The sequence below is a fragment of the Pelobates fuscus genome, chromosome 1 (assembly GCF_036172605.1).
Source record: "Pelobates fuscus isolate aPelFus1 chromosome 1, aPelFus1.pri, whole genome shotgun sequence".
NCBI lineage: Eukaryota > Metazoa > Chordata > Amphibia > Anura > Pelobatidae > Pelobates > Pelobates fuscus.
The window spans coordinates 195,415,447-195,433,770 of record NC_086317.1 but is presented as its reverse complement, the minus strand read 5'-3'; the positions used below and the strand labels follow the sequence as shown (position 1 = coordinate 195,433,770).

The following is an 18,324-nucleotide window of genomic DNA, read 5'->3' as shown; positions in this document are numbered from 1 at the left end:
GTTATAGCTAGGTTTAGCTGCTGTTTTTTTAGAGTATCCTTTTTTTCGATCTGCTCGGAATACCGGAAATGACGTCATGCGGAAGCAACTTGCGTTCCATAGTGGAACGCACGCCTACACCGGCGATCGTTTGGAAGATGATTTGAAGGATATTTAAGAGGAATCCTACCCCCATCACAGTCATACATCCCTGAGGAAGTCCATAGAAGGACGAAACGCGTTGGAATTGTTTTATTTGTTTTTTTTATACCGAACTTTTATTTTATTTGTACATTGTTTGGTGCTGCTACTACTGTTCCTGATCCCACATCCTGATTGGTTCAGTTGCTGCTTATGAATACCACCTAGTGTGGAGACAAGCTGATTTTACTCTGATACATTGTAAGTGCAATATATGCAAATAAATTGTTAATTTTTTATACCATCTGCACTATCTATTTTCTTTTCTGTATTTGGAGTGCATTAGAAGATTTGTCATCATCTCATATTGAGATTCATCGCTGGAGATCTTCTATAATGTCCAGTTCCCCAATTTAGAGGGAGATACGCCTGATTTCTACTTAATTTTGTGAGTTCTCTACCACCCATACTTCTCAGTGGTCTCTTACAATATTACCCTATGTGGTGTTTATATATCTTTTGCAGATACTATTTTGAATCCGTATAATTCTACACATCTGCAGTTTGTATTATATTCATTCATACATTATCACTTTGGTGATTCACAATATTTTGTACCTTGGTTTTCTTTCTTTTTTTCTAAGTAACTAATCTGCCTCTACTCACTATACGGCGAGTAGGGGGCATGTCTACTAAACAGTGAGGAGCCTGTGGCTATGTAGTCCATAGTTATGGCTTGTTTGTTTGTTTTCTTTTATTACAGATATGCAAATCTCTTGTCCCTCACAACTCTCTCACACCGGGTATTATGACAGGGAGGCTTGTTCTCAGTGGTAACTTCTCTTGCTTAATCAGAAAGGTTTAACTACTTTTCATTATGTTTTTGCTTTACTATTAAGCATGTCTTGCTTTCATTTACTGGCAAGTGCCATGTCTGCCTAGCCTGAATTTCCCTTAATCATAAGTTCAGCATGCCAAGTTATATTTTGCCTCGCAGGCAAAAATGTTTGATATAAACCAAACCTTGGTTCACTTAACTGACAGCCTGAGAGGATTTGACATGTCACACCTTGTTTTTATGTTTACACATTCTCATTCAGCATGTGACAAGTTTGCTAACTCTAAGTTTCCCTTAATTATAAAAAAAGTGCTGTGCCTTCTTGTTGCCACAAGACGTAATGTTTTAGACAGCATCTGTGTATATTATGCTACTTGTAATGTTTTGTACTCTGAAGTGCTTGTAACCGCTGTTGTGGCGATACAAGAAACATTGTAAATTTCGTGCACGACAAAAATAAAGAATATAATTTTTTTATTTTTTTTTAAAGCTGCGTCAACCAGCATCACCTCATGGAGATGCACTGAATCAATGCATTTCTATGAGGAATGTTCAGCGCCTCCATGACTGCCACTAGAAGTTTTATTAGGCAGCAATGTAAACACTACCTTTTCTCTACATTCTCTGTTTACCTTGAAATCCTGCAGGGAAAGGCAGTAAACATCAGAACAACCACATTAAGCTGTAGTTGTGCTGGTGACTATAGTGTCCCTTCAGGACCGGACTGTTTTTGCGATGTTTGTACGTTAAGGACCAGAGCTATTTTAACACTTTTGTGGTGTTTGTGTTTAGCTGTAATTTTCCGCTCTCTCATTTACTGTTCCGATACAAATTATATATTGTTTTTTTCAGGACAAAAAGGGCTTTCTTTACATACTATTATTTTTATCATGTCATATAATTTAATTTTAAAAAAAATAATAAAATATGGTAAAAAAAACAAAAAACTTTTTTTCTATTCTACTTAAAAAATCTTTTACTGATCTACAAAATCGAATGAAACAAACTGCTAATTAGATTCAAAATGTTGTCCTGAGTTTAAAAACACCCACATGTTTACGTGTTTTTTTGCTTTTTTTAAATTATAGGGCTATAAGTACAAGTAGGAAATTGCTGTTTCAAAATGTAAATTTTTCAAATGTATCAATAGTGACATTGTAACACTGTTATGTCATAAATCTCCAAAAACACCCCATATGTATATATATTTCTTAAACTAGATAACCCAGGGTATTCATCTAAGAATATTTTGATAGTTTCTATGCAGCCATTTTACCACAAACCTTTGCCAAACTTTGCATAGGTAGTTTATTTTTATTTTATTTATTTTTTTCACATACATTGCAATTCATGTATAAATTCACAGATTCTGTTAGGTGTCACTGCCAAACAACACCCCCAATATGTGTTCAGCAACATCTCTCGAGTACAGGGATACCCCCCATGTATAGGTGTGTCTCGTTGTTTGGGGGCTAAAAGGCCACATTTGGCAGGTGCGCATATCAGTTTCCCAGCTTGGAATTTTGACATGTAGTCAACCTGCATGCATGTCCTATTTGGAACATTTTTGAAGCTGGACAATGTATTTTACCCCCATCAAACCATATATTTTTGAAAAGTAGACACCCTAGGGTATTTCGCGTGGTGGCATTTTAACACTTTCCATGCACTAATTCTACCACCAGGCTTTGTCAAACATTGAGGTAATATATTTCTGTTTTTTTCACACACATTGTACTTTAGGCATGAATTAACAGATCCTGTTATGTGTCACTGCCAAACAACACCCCAATATGTGTTCATCAAGATCTCCTGAGTACAGTGATACCACCCATGCATAGGCCTGTTGGGTTCTTTGGGGGCTAAAAGGCCACGTTTGGCAGGTGCGCTTATCAGTTTCCCAACTTGGAAATTTGACATGTAATCAACCTGCGCCCATGTCCCATTTGAGCCAATCTATTTTACCCCCATCAAACCATATAGTTTTGAAAAGTAGACAACCCAGGGTATTTTAACCCCTTAAGGACCAAACTTCTGGAATAAAAGGGAATCATGACATGTCACACATGTCATGTGTCCTTAAGGGGTTAAATGGTGGTATTTTAACACTTTTCATGCACTGAATTCTACCACCAGCCTTTGTCAAACTTTTGGGCAGTAATCTTTTTTTGTTTCTGAGACGTTGCATTTCCAATGTTATATTAAAAGCTTATCATCTAAAAGAGCAAGCTCCCCAGGATTAGATCACATTGCACCAGGTCATCGGCAACTTCATGGGCTAATTGGACAGAGGTTTCTTCAAATTACATCTGCAGGGCAGCCAATTGGGCCTCTCTGATGACCTTCATAAGGCATTATAAGCTAGATCTAGCTTCATCCTCCATGTCTTTTGATAGAGGTGTTCTGTCTTATATTTCCACTCATAAATAAAGGTTTTGTTTTCAGCCTAATATTTGGCTCTTATTGTCAGTATATTTTTTATTTTCCGGTCCTCCCCATTTAGGTCTAGCTTGGGTATTACCCATAAGTGATGCTGCCATGATTAGCCAGGAATATAGAAAATGTATATTATACTTACCATCTTTTTCTTTTCCTGGCTATTATTCATGGAAGCATCAACAACCCTTACAAAGAATTTGTTCAGAGCTTTTGACTAGATTGAGGGGTACCTTTTATTCCTACAGTCTCTTTCAAATTCATTAATTGTTTCCTGTCCTCTTCCTGCTGGGTGCAGAGCTACCCATAAGTGAGGCTTCCATGAATAATAGCCAGGGGGAAAAAAATTACGCTAAGTGTGATATAAATGTTCTATATTTTTCCCCATAAAGATTTTTTAATCAGAATTTTCAGTGTTGGGGGACTGCCAGAAAAGGCTGTTCAGCTTACTATCGATCCTGTCATGTGATTGTGATTTCATCCTTGAAACCATAAACTAATTCTTGCAAGGCGTAAGGGACATATGATAATATAAGAGGACAACATAATTAACCCTTAAGAACGGAGACAAAAGCAAAATTAGAATTTGAGCAATATGTCTGTTCAACCATAATTTTCCACTTGCACCCACACTTATTATATATAATTTTGTAAACAGGCAAAATCCGTAACTCGGTGGGGGGCAGGGCCGGGCCGCCGGGCCGACTGGACGCCAACCGCATGGGCTCCAGCGCTAAACCCCAAAAAAGAGGCACAAAAAACAGTCCCAGCCAGCCTAATTTTGCAAACCTTGACACTACTGAACGGAAACCGGCCCCAGCTCAGTCCCGTTGCCTGCAAGAAGCTCATCATCAGCCGGGCAAGCGGAGGTGGTCATGCACGGTCTACACGCGACCGCACAAATGAGAGCCGACAGCCACTACATGCGGCATGGCCCCGCAGAGAAGCACTGCCTGGAGACACCCGAGCGGGAGACCGGCGCGACCGCAGCATCACACAGTGAGTTAACCCTCGTCCCGGGGCACGGCCCTGCTCCCCCCCTCTGGGCCGGCAGGGGTTATCCCGGCCACATGGTGGAGGCCCATACCGCGCCGGGGGTCCCCCGCGCAGGCCATGCGCTGAAAGCCTACACTGGCAGAAGCTGTATGACACACAGCAAGCCAGCAGACGTCGGCACAGACACGGAGGGGAAGAAGAACTTCCAAGGGGAGACATCCTGCTCCTGAACAGGCAGAGGCTGCCTAAAAAACTACCCACTAAAAGCGTGAAGATAGCCTTCCCAAAAGATGGCAGATCAGGCACTGACTCGAGGAAACGCACCAGCATTTACCCAGAGTCACCCTACCATAACTCAACACGCCCGGTGGGTCTCGGCAGAACTTACTAAGGAGGACCGGCATGGGCAGCTCGAGCAGGCGCAAACGGTACCGAGCGCTGAGCGGAATCTCCGCACTGCCCACACGCCGACCGGAGCAGTGGGTACCCCATCTCTGGGTAGGGAGGTCCCCGGAGACCAATGTCCCCGCTGCCGTGAGCCCTGTGAGGCGGGAGTGCGCGGACCTACCAGCGGACCGGTGGCCGTGGGGACTGTGTACCAGCTTTAAGAGTGAGGCCGGCAGTGGGAGAGACATGGGGGTGCTCGCTCTATAGGGCACAAAGTGATGCTGGGGAGGTGCAAAGGACGGGAGGGCCACGGACTTTGTGGTGGGGTCTAGTGGACACTCTCTGCCCCTGAGTGCCCACGGCACCGCGGAGGGCCCAGCGGTTGGGCGGGGGCCGGTGTGGGGAGAACGGGCGGAGGCAGCGGAGATATGTGAGGCCTCCACTAGACTGCCATACACCCGCCACACAAGTTACTATATGCCAAGCTCATATACTGTTGATATTTTTAGCACTGTCTCTTATTCTTTCCGCATTCATTAATTACATTATTGTTAGCGTCACTACCACATGTTAGGCGATTGCTGTTCATTACCAACTTCATCACAAATAGAACCACTGACATAAATGGCTATCAAATCAGTGTAATGCCTTGACACTGTTGTAATATTCCGACTTCAATTAATATAAAGTTTTGAGACTGACATACATGGTGCCATAATCTGACTAAACTGTGTGCTGTAGGCTTATGTTATTTTCTGTTATGTAGTTAAAGGACCACTCTAGTGCCAGGAAAACATACTCGTTTTCCTGGCACTAGAGTGCCCTGAGGGTGCCCCCACCCTCAGGGACCCACTCCCGCCGGGCTCTGGGGGGAGGAAGGGGTTAACTTACCTCTTTCTCCAGCGCCGGGCGGGGAGCTTTCCTCCTCCTCCTCTTCTTCCTCGCGACGTCATCGGCTGAATGCGCATGCGCGGCAGGAGCCGCGCTCGCATTCAGCCGGTCGCATAGGAAAGCATTCATAATGCTTTCCTATGGACGCTTGCGTGCTCTCACTGTGATTTTCACAGTGAGAAGCACACAAGCGCCTCTAGCGGCTGTCAATGAGACAGCCACTAGAGGCTCTGGAGGCTGGCTTAACCCTCAGTATAAACATAGCAGTTTCTCTGAAACTGCTATGTTTATAAAAAAAAAGGGTAAAAGCTAGCTGGACCTGGCACCCAGACCACTTCATTAAGCTGAAGTGGTCTGGGTGCCTAGAGTGGTCCTTTAAATAATACGCTATACCATGAAACTGTAAAGCTACATATTATCCTTGGTGCACATAATTGCCTTCACTGATGTATGTAAACATATGCAAACAGCGAACTGTTCCTCATGGCACATACTTGCTAAAATTCTACTCGATGTTAAGCTTATGTTTCTCTACTTTCACTATTCTCACGCTAAACTTGTTAGCAATACTATGAAACGTCTAATTAACAAAAAAATGTGCAAGCTATCTTTATGCCACAACTATGTTTATCACTCTATGAACACCGCGCTTGTTAGGGCTGCTGTGGCTAAGTCATTATTTTTAATATTTGTACACCTACTCCATAGCATGCCTATCGTGCAATTAATAAGACATTGACGTAATGCTAATAGCTATGATGCACTACAGCCACAAAAGCTTTAAAGTTCTCACTTCACAGTCTTACGCTTTACACAGATAACTATACTGAGCGCAGCCTGTTAAACAATGTGGTAGTATGCATACCCTTCTACCAGGACCGCATCGTTAGCATCACCCCGCATCAGACCACGCATTGTGAGAGGAATATTTTGTTCTGGAAGAACATCTGCCTGTACACATATTCAGTTACAAGTATTGCATGCTTCCTTGCAGAGTTCATACAAGAAAACACTGAGTGATGGGCACTAGACACTGAAAAGACGATTCAATTATTAAAACATATAGCCGTAATCCAATTTAATTGCATAGATCAGTTGACAATATGAACCACTATGTTATGCTATACAAGCTATGACAAATCCGCTTCTGCGTAAGCGTCAAAATGTTTGCACCATTATTTACTGATGCTTATGCCCCTGCGTGGGCAACTACTTGCTTTACCACAAATCAGTTTGATATATGCGTTTATATTGTGAAAACAATAAAAATATTAAAAACAAAATCCGTAACTCTAAACAAATAAAGACTCAGATTTCCATGTAAATGAGTAGACTACAAATCCAAAGAGGATTCATATATGGATTCAAAACATATTGATGGGTGATATTTCCCCTAATGTTCCCCCTAAGAACATGTGCGCGTGCAGCACTTAAAATAGTTTTTTTAAAAATCGTGACTCACAAGTATACAGATTTAATGAAAAGTATATAGTGCTTTTTTGTGACAATAGGAATTATAAAAGTGAGTGAAAATTAACATATATTAGAGCCTTTTTAGGGTAAGTCCCATTTTTTTATGTAAAGCGCTGCACTTGCACTTTATGTTCTTAGGGGGAATATCACCTAAAAACTGAGTGTTTGTTAAATATATCTGATCTGTGGTGGGTTTTTTGGATTGCTCACAGAGTGTTTTTAAGCTGCTACATCATTTTAATATCACTGCACTATAAAAAGAATGCCTATATCACACCATCATTTGTTTGATTATTTTCTATTTCAGCCATTATGTTGTAGGTTTGGCTGGTGCTCGTGATGTCATTGCCCTATTGAATAACCCAATTTCATCCAAGCTTTAGTGCGCAGACGGATGACCTCACAGATTTGACTCTAGAATACTTTGGTATACAGAGGAGATCAGAGATGACTTGATGACTGCAAAGCTCCCAGGGCTTTTGGTTGAAAAACAAGCCTATATCATCACCCTCCACCACCGTACTTGAAGTATTTGTGCTGCTATACTAGGTTTGGTTTTTGCCAAATGTGGCTCTGGGCATTATGGCCAAACATTTCCACCTTGGTGTCTTCTGCCCAAAGGACATTGTTCCACAAGTATTGTGGATTTGTTCAGATGCAACTTTGAAAACCTAAGCCGTGCTGCCATGTTCTTTTTAGAGAGAAGAGGCTTTCTCCTGGCAACCCTTCACAACAAACCATACTTGTTCAGTCTTTTTCTAATTGTACTGTCATGAACCTTAACATGCTAACTGAGGCCTGTGGAGTCTGAGATGCAACTTTTTTTTGCAATTTTTCTGTGCATTGCACAATCTGACCTTGGGGTGAATATGCTAGGACATCCACTACTGGTAAGATTGGTAACTGTCTTTTGAATATTTTCTCAATGTACAGAAGAATGATAAACTTGTTTGGAAATTGCCTTATAACCCTTTCCAGTTTGATGGGCAGCATAATTGTGCTTCTAAGATCATTGCTGAGGTCTTTCCACCCTGGCACTGTGTTAACACACACCTGAATGCTCCAGACCAGTAAAATGATAAAACTTTGGCTTTTATAGAGGTGGCCACACTTGCTGATGGTCTATTAATTAAAGGCATACAGGTGTACTTACGTCTTCACACATGGCTTCTCCATTTTGGCTTTATTTTTGTTAAATAAATCGGGACATGGTGTAATGTCATGTGGTGTTGTTCACCTGATGTTGTATTTACCTTATATTAAGACATGTTAAGGAACAGATGATTGTTTTTATGTCCTGGTATGTAAAACCACGGAATTCAAAGATGGTGTACTTTTTTATTCCATGACTGCATATACTGTGTGTGGCTCCGTCTCAAAGCATGAGGACATACAGTATTGTTTCACGGAAGTAAACAATCAGGTAGACCATCACTAGAGGCAGTCTTAACCCTTTAAGACCGGAGGGCGTACTATTACACCCTATTTTAAGCGTCTCTAAACGCCGCCGGGCGTAATAGTACGCCCTCCGTTTTTTTTAACTTACCCGGTCGCCGGCGATCCCACGCCGGCGATCGCGGTTGGGGGGACTCCCAGGGAGCCCCCCGTGGCACGTCCTTCCTCCTTCCGCCCTTCCACCTCACAATCACATGGCTGGGATAGCTGGCTCAGGCATTGCCAGCAGGGTGACTGCCTGTAATGACAGGTAGTCCCCTTGCTGGCTGAATTCAAATAAAAAAAAGTTAAATCAGTTTAAAAAAAAACAAACTATTATATACTTAGATCATATATATATATATATATATATATATATATATATATATATATATACCAAATTACACGTAGACTGATACTGATTAAATATATATAATTATTGTTATATATATTTATATATAATATAAAAAAATATGTAAATACGTAAAAAAATAAAATATTTTTTTTTACAAAATAAATCATTAAAAAATATATAGATGTGTGTTATTTCGTTCTAACTGTATTGTGATATTAATATATATATTTATATCAAAATGCACGTAGAACGAAATAATATATATATATCTATATACATAAATATATACGTATATATCACTATATATATATATAAATAAAAATATATTTTTTAAATTATATATATATATATACATATATGTGTATATATATATATATATATATATATATATATATATATATATATATATATATATATATACACACACACACATATTAATTCTACACATATATTTATGTAATATTTTTACATAATTAGGTATCTTAATTAATTACAATTAGCGGGACCTGCCTGACAACCCATGCCGAAAGTATAGAGAATTTAATTAGCTAGCACTATATTTAACCCTATAACTTTCCAAGACACCATAAAACCTGTACATGGGGGGTACTGTTTTACTCGGGAGACTTCGCTTAACACAAATATTAGTGATTAAAAACAGTAAAATATATTACAACGATATCATCGCCAGTAAAAGTGATTTTTTTTGCATTTTTCACGCACAAACAGCACTTACACGGATGATATTATTGCGGTGATACTTTTTACTGTTTTGAAACTCAAATATTTGTGTTCAGCGAAGTCTCCCGAGTACAACAGTACCCCTCATGTACAGGTTTTATGGTGTTTTCAAAAGTTACAGCGTCAAATATAAGGCTTGTGTTTCATTTTTTTCACATTAATATTCGCCAGATTGCTTACGTTGCCTTTGTGACCCTATGGTAGCCCAAGAATGAAAATTACCCCCATGATGGCATACCATTTGCAATAGTAGACAATCCAAGGTATTGCAAATGGGGTATGTCCAGTCTTTTTTAGTAGCCACTTAGTCACAAACACTGGCCAAAATTTGCGTTTTTTGCATTTTTCACACACAAACAAATGCGAACGCTAACTTTGGCCAGTGTTTGTGACCAAATGGCTACTACAAAAGACTGGACATACCCCATTTGCAATACCTTGGGTTGTCTACTATTGCAAATGTATGCCATTATGTGTGTAAATTTAATTCCTGGGCTACTATACAGTCTCAAAGGCAACGTAACCAATCTGGCGAATTTCAAATGTAACGTGCTATATTTGACCCTGTAACTTCCCAAAACACCATAAGACCTGTACATAGGGGGTACTGTTTTACACGTGCGACTTTGCTGAATACAAATATGTGTATTTTATTGCAGTAAAAGCAAACAGTATTATGACATTCACAGTTAAAATGTCATGTAGAACTAAAAAAATAAAATTTCTTATTTTCTCCCATTTTTTTTCATATTAAATTATGTTTCATAGCTAAATATTTGATATTAAATGAAAGCCCTGCTTCCCCTGAATAAAATGATATATAATAAGGGGGGTGAATTTAATATGAAAGAGGTGAATTACGGTTGGACAGACATATAGCGCAAATGGCAGGTTTTGTTTACGTTTTGTTTACAACGTGTACATTTGGCTCAGTCCTTAAGGGGTTAAACCTACAATGTAAACATTGCAGTTTCTCTAAAAACAAAACAAATAGGTTCACTTATGGTGAAGGCGGTAGGTTGATTAAACGCACATTAGGGGTTACACCTATTTAGATGGAGGCTAGATGAATGGAAATACACTTGTTTATGATTTATCTTTCTTTAAATCCATGTGAGCAAGTGCTGGACAGGGGTGAACTGTTAGGCAATGTATGGCACCCAACTGCCATTGCATGATGAATTTGCATAACAAATATATGTATACAGAATACTCATGAAATTTACTTACCTTATACACAAACTCTTCCATTTTCTCCATGGCATGGTGTGCTTGAAGAGGCAAAGTCAAAACCCTAACTTCCTCCTCCTCCTCCTCCTGGGACACTTTTCCTGAATGGCTGTCATCTTCCTGTACCAATAAATAACAACATTTTAACAACTGTTTGCATGCATTTTGTTTTTCTCTCACTGCTTATGCAGATGTAGATTAGTCAAGCTTTTGATTTTATCCGGAGACTGTTCTTTCTTCTTGTCTTGCAGTATGTATAAAACCTTTATCCCGTTTGTATTGGTACCAATGTTATTTCTGCATAAACTGTAAAGTGAACTGGATAAGAGCACTGTATAACTTAACATAAGGTGTGCATTAGCTCAATCCACTTGGCTGTTTAAGACAAGAAATTCAATTATAAATACCCTCCCTATCTGATTGTTAAGTCTTATTCTTGTCTGACTAAAAAGATTTGGCTTCTACATTTAGGAGGTTTATTGGGTAACATTAAGGCAAGTCTTATCTGCCCTGCGTTGGTGCTTGACAAAACTGTGCTGTTAATTTCTATATGGACTATATGGTGCACTTGCCCAGTAGCTAATTCCAAACCCATATTGGCTCTTGCTCCTAAAAAGATGAAGTTCAAGCACCTGTGTATTTTAACACAAACAGGTTTTAGTTAAGAGATATCTTTTGTTCTGGACTCTCCTCTATACGTCTGTCTCAGCACATGTACCCAATGTAAGTCACAGAATCCTTAAAGATCACAACGGAATTTGTTCTCAACTATATCTGATGCTTCAAATGTGACTCTTGAGGAAGAATATTCAGCATTGATAATAGACCTATATCTAGCCTCCTTCAGAAAATGGGCGGTAACGTTTGTTATGGATACATCTATGTTAGTCTGTATCCATATGTGAAGCCAGCATAAGGGGTGTATAAACCTGTGTAAAATAACAATCCCACCACCATAGAAGCAAAGGTAAGAAACTCTTATGTATTTGGAAGTCTCTACTTTTGCACTTTTGCCTATTCATTCATGGAATTAACTAATACGGTCTGGATTTCAGATATCCAGCAGCATTCAGCCCGAATGAAATCAAGACCAAATTCATGCCTGTTCAGGGCTTGAATTACAAAATCCAGACATTGATGGATTCCATCAACAAGGCCAGGATTTTGCAGTTTGAATGGTCGTGTATGGAGCAGGAATGGTTTTGCCCCATACTTTGTATGAACTTTACAGAATAACCCTGATCATAATACAAAGCTAGGCTGTAGAATTTTCACTCATGATAAGCAAGTGGAAATTTGGCCATGGTGAGTTTTCACTGCCTCAGTAGTGCTCAGGGAAGTAACAGTTTAACAGGGAAATAGGCGGTATGACTGATCATTGTGGCTCAACAGGAGCACTGTAAATCATTGCTGACAGACCTTCATATGCAGAACTGCCTATTTGCTAATATGCATTTCCACTTTGACTGTGCTCCTGCCCAGCTGGCTGTCAGTGATCTCAGTGGGAAGTGTTTTCCTTGAAGCCACGCAGGGGCTGCAGAGTCACACAGTATTACAAGGTTAAAAAGGGCACAATATGCATGAAATTACCTAAATGTTTTACTGCATCACATAAAAAAACTATGCAAAATTTAGTATAAGAAAAATAAGAATAACAAACAACTTATTTTTTTAAGTTACTCAGATTGCAGTAATTGTATGGGTAAGTCTTGCCGTAGACAAATCCACCAAGACTAAGAAGACAATGCAATGCACCCATCAGAAGCCTCTCATTTTGGTTTGTGTTCTTTTTTGTTGTTGTTGCTGCTGCTCCCCCCCCCTTTTCATCCCATAAATTGCTACCTAGAATAGACGTCATGAGATAGATATGATCGATAGTGATAGCAAGTCTGGCACTCTACCAGGCCCAGACTGGCCCACCGTTATACCAGGAAATTTCCCGGTGGGCCGCGGCACCTGGGGCCGGGCAGACAGCCCAATTCATCAGGCTAATATTTAAGCATTTTCTCCTCGAACTGTGCCAGAGAGGAGTAAAGAGGGAGGAGCCAGGGGCTGGTGCAGCCGCTGGCAGCCGGAGGGAGACCTGTCAATCTCCCTTCAAAATGTACCTCAATTTTGTCTGCAAGCCCAGCCCCCCCACACAAGCCCCAACTCCTGAATGTAAGCTCCGCCTGCTGCCCCCAGGTCCGCCCACACACGTTGCTGACCTCACTGGAAGGAAGAGGCCACAAAATGGCAACCTTACCTGCCAGTGCCAGGTAAGTTTCAGCCATGACAGTGATTGTGTGTGTGTGCCTGCTAGTAAGTGAGCTTGTGTGTGTGTGGGCCTACTAGTGAGTGAGCTTGTGTGTGTGCCTTCTAGTGAGCGAGCTTGAGTGTGTGCCTTCTAGTGAGCGAGCTTGAGTGTGTGTGCACGCCTGCTAGTGAGTGAGCTTGTTTGTGTGTGTGTGTGTACCTGCTAGTGAGTGAGCGTGTGTGTGTGCCTGCTAGTGAGTGAGCTTGTGTGTGTGCCTGCTAGTGAGTGAGCTTGTGTGTGTGTGTGTGCCTGCTAGTGAGTGAGCTTGTGTGTGTGTGTGTCTGCTAGTGAGTGAGCTTGTGTGTGTGTGTGTCTGCTAGTGAGTGAGCTTGTGTGTGTGTGTGTCTGCTAGTGAGTGAGCTTGTGTGTGTGTCTGCTAGTGAGTGAGCTTGTGTGTGTGTGTGTCTGCTAGTGAGTGAGCTTGTGTGTGTGTGTGTGTGTGCGCCTCCTAGTGAGTGAGCGTGTGTGTGTGCCTGCTAGTGAGTGACCTTGCGTGTGTGCCTTCTAGTGAGTGAGCTTGCGTGTGCCTGCTAGTGAGTGAGCTTGTGCGTGTGCCTGCTAGTGAGTGAGCTTGTGCGTGTGCCTGCTAGTGAGTGAGCTTGTGCGTGTGCCTGCTAGTGAGTGAGCTTGTGCGTGTGCCTGCTAGTGAGTGCCTTCTAGTGAGTGAGCTTATGTGTGTGCCTGCTAGTGAGTGAGCTTGTGTGTGTGTGAGCGCCTGCTAGTGAGTGAGCTTGTGTGTGTGTGAGTGACTGCTAGTGAGTGAGCTTGTGTGTGTGCGAGCGCCTGCTAGTGAGTGAGCTTGTGTGTGTGCGCGCGCATGCTAGTGAGTGAGCTTGTGTGTGTGCGCGCGCATGCTAGTGAGTGAGCTTGTGTGTGTGCGCGCGCATGCTAGTGAGTGAGCTTGTGTGTGTGCGCGTGCATGCTAGTGAGTGAGCTTGTGTGTGCGCGCGCATGCTAGTGAGTGAGCTTGTGTGTGTGCGCGCGCATGCTAGTGAGTGAGCTTGTGTGTGTGTGCCTGCTAGTGAGTGAGCTTGTGTGTGTGCCTGCTAGTGAGTAAACTTGTGTGTGTGTGTGTGTGTGTGTGCCTGCTAGTGAGTAAAATTGTGTGTGTGTGTGTGTGTGCCTGCTAGTGAGTAAACTTGTGTGTGTGTGCCTGCTAGTGAGTGAGCTTGTGTGTGTGTGCGTGTGTGTGTTGGTTCATATTACGGAGCCAATATCATATAGGCTACAGAACATGTGAGTGGTTCTAGCTACTTATCTATAATAGACTGCTATTCTTAGAGTATCTACACTATTTTTTGTTCTATTTCTTCTTTTTCATTTCATGTACCTTCTGGTTCACTATTATACTGTATTTGAGGGGTAGGACAAGGAAACCCCTACACAGGTTAAATCTCTATAGCGCTCCACTAAAAGGTATATATTCTATACCATATTTTTTGTTGTTTAACCTATTATGGATAAAAGGGTATCCCACATTAAGTGTTGAGCTGCTTACCACTAAGGCACTTTATTGTATTACACACTACCTCTTAATAAAGGTAGATCTCAGTTTTATTTTTTGTTTGCACAAAAAAATAATGGGGGGATTAGTTACATTATATGATCATTTATTGCATAAGCCTGCCACAACGTCACTGTAACCCATTCTTGGCAGGTCCTACTCTAGCAGCCTAATGCCTGCCCTTATGAGATCAATACACTTACTTGTGAACTACTTCCTTCCAAGAATGGGGTAGATTGACATAGTGGCAGGCTTATGTAATATATGATCATATAATTTTATCTTATCAAGAACTTGGAGTGCCATAATTTCTCACAAATTATATATTTTTGGGGACAAGCACCAGGCCGTAGAGAGAACACACTTACTGGAGTGCAGGCATATGAAAATGTAATATATATATTCATTCATATCTATCCAAGAGGGCTGCACTCACCTGAACAGGCATACATTATAGGGTGCTGCTGGGGCAATTCATACAAAATACACAATCCAGCGCAATCGCTTATTCATTCAATAATGATTTCAAATCTCACAGATTGTAATAGTTTTATTTATAAACACTAGGCAAAAAATAATGGAGATTTAGTTACCGTATTTATTCGAGTATAACGCGCACACGTGTATAACGCGCACCCCTAATTTTCGATTAAAAATCGGTATAAAATTTTATACCGATTTTTAATCTAAAATTAGGGTGCTTGTTATACTCGAATAAATATTCGAGTGGGTGCTCGATAATACCGACCGCCGGGCTCATTACAAGCCCGGCGGTCCTGGGGGGGCGGGCAGCAAGCGTTTACTCACCTCCGTCAGAGCTGGCCGCGGGTCTCGCGAGATTTACACTGGGAAGCTGGAGGAGCTGCACGGAGGTGAGTAAACGCTTGCTGCCCGCCCCCCCAGGACCGCCGGGCTTGTAATGAGCCCGGCGGTCCTGGGAGATATATTTATTCGAGTATAACGCGCACCCCTAATTTTTAATTAAAAATCGGTTAAAAAAAATTGCGTGTTATACTCTAATAAATACGGTACATTATATGATCATTTATTGCATAAGCCTGCCACAATGTCAATGTAAACCAATGCTGGATTGTGTATTTTGTATGAATTGGCCCCAGCAGCACCCTATAAAGTATGCATGTTCAGGTGAGTGCAGCCCTCTTGGATAGATATATATATAAAAAATTCATATGCCTGCACTCCAGTAAGTGTGTTCTCTCTACGGCCTTGTGCTTGTCCGCAAAAGTATATAATTTGTGAGAAATTATGGCACTCCAAGTTCTTGATAAGATAAAAAGAAAACTTAGCTTTTATTCAGGTTGTTGCCAGACCTGTTTTACTGGCAACAACCTGAATAAAAGCTAAGTTTTACATTTTATCTTATCAAGACCTTGGAGTGCCATCATATAACACCAACACACACACACTCTGAGGGAAAAAGTATTTGATACCCTGCTGATTTTGAACGTTTGACCATTGACAAAGAAATGATCAGTTTATAATTTTAATGGTGGGTGTCTTTCAACAGTAAGAGAAAGAATAACAAAAAAATAAATCCAGAAAAACACGTCATAAAAATGTATAAATTGGTTTGCATGTCAATGAGTGAAATAAGTATTTGAGATCAGACATTTCTTATAGTTGGCCACCAGGTTTGCACACAGGAGGGATTCTCAGGAGGGATTTTGTCCCACTCCTCTTTGCAGATCCTCTCCAAGTCATTAAGGTTTCGAGGCTGACTTTTGGCAACTCAAACCTTCAGCTCCCAACACAGATTTTCTATGGGGTTAAGGTCTAGAGACAGGCTAGGCCACTCCAGGACCTTAATGTGCTTCTTTTTGAGCCACTACTCTGTTGCCTTGGCTGTGTGTTTTAAGTCATTGTCATGCTGGAATACCCATCCACGACCCATTTTCAATGCCCTGGCTGAGGGAAGGAGGTTTTCACCCAAGATTTGACGGACATGGTCCTTTCCCCTTAGCAGAAAAAAACCCCAAAGCATAATGTTTCCACCTCCATCTTGGACGGTGGGGATGGTGTTCTTGGGGTCATCGGCAGCATTCTTCCTCCTCCAAACACGGCGAGTTGAGTTGATGCCAAAGAGCTCGATTTTGGTCTCATCTGACCATTACACTTTCACCCAGTTCTCCTCTGAATCATTCAGATGTTAATTGGCAAACTTCAGACGGGCCTGTATATGTGCTTTGTGACCTTCTCACCAAGCTGTTTGCCGATGGTCTTGTAGCCCATTCCATCCTTGTGTAGGTCTACAATCTTGTCCCCGACATCCTTGGATAGCTCTTTGGTCTTGGCCATGGTGGAGAGTTTGGATTCTGATTGATTGATTGCTTCTGTGGATAGGTGTCTTTTATGCAGGTAACAAATTGAGATTAGAGAGTGCTCCTAATCTCAGCTCGCTATCTGTATAAAAGACACCTGGGAGCCAGAAATCTGGCTGATTGATAGGGGATCAAATACTTATTTCACTCACTGACATGCAAATCAATTTATAACTTTTCTGGAATTGTTGTTATTCAGTCTCTCACTGTTAAAATACACTTACCATTAAAATTATAGACTGATCATTTCTCTGTCAGTGGGCAAACGTTTAAAATCAGCAGGGGATCGAATACTTTTTTCCCCTCACTGTATATACACAAACATATATATACACACACATATTTACATATATATATATATATATATATATATATATATATATACATACATACATATAGTGTTTATATATTACTCAATCGTCTAGGATGGCAAGACATAGCCTTACATGTTACATGTGACAATACAAGGCGCAATGACTTACTGGGCTGGTATATATTTTTTTTTTGTTCCAGGGCTGCTTTGTATCCCCAGTCCGGCCTTGCACTCTACCCCAAAATTAGTAATGAACAATACCTTACAATACTTTAATATAGCCAAAATGCTGCACAGTGCTGGAGATGTAAAATACCAAATGATGAGAGCACTCACTGGATTGATGAATCAAAGAAATAAAGTGTACTCAAATATGCATAAATAAAATAAATTTTAAAAATCTAAGGACTTTATCATCTTTCATTGCAATTTTGAATACACTTGTTTCTTTAAATCATAAACCTAGTGAGGACATACTTGAAAACGAGAGAAATCTCAATGTGTCCATCCTGGTAAAATATTTTATAAATAAATAAATATTAGACATTCTATGTGTATATATATATATATATATATATATATATATATATATATATATATATATATATATACATATATTTATATATCATATATAATTACGGCTACAATCTCTACATATATATCATTATATATGAAAAGGTTTGGAGCCAGGATTCAGGTTTTGTGTTTTTAAAGAAACAAGCAAAGCTTTATTTTCACCGACAAAGATTCTGGTGTCTGTAGCCTGTGCGTGCAGGCTTTTCAATGTAAACACTGCAGTGAAAGGATTGGATTTGTCGAGCCCTATAGAAAGGAAGAGAGTTCCCATACCATAGCTACTATAACTCTTTAAATAAACCAGTTCCTAGTTTTCTGAATCAGGCTATTTCTACGACCAGAAAAGGAAAGAGAAACGTACATCCAAGTTGCGAAAGTACTGCTAGTACACATAA

At 40.6% G+C, this 18,324-nt stretch overlaps 1 protein-coding gene across 1 annotated transcript in view; it reads right to left on the bottom strand.

Annotated features, from left to right (window-relative positions):
- The window catches only part of ADIPOR1 (adiponectin receptor 1), a 60,446-nt gene that overhangs the window by 35,132 nt on the left and 6,990 nt on the right, over nt 1-18,324 (bottom strand). Inside the window, exon 3 of the mRNA XM_063453215.1 lies at nt 10,902-11,021. Coding sequence (XP_063309285.1) covers nt 10,902-11,021 — 120 coding nt within the window. The remainder of the gene's footprint in view (nt 1-10,901; nt 11,022-18,324) is intronic.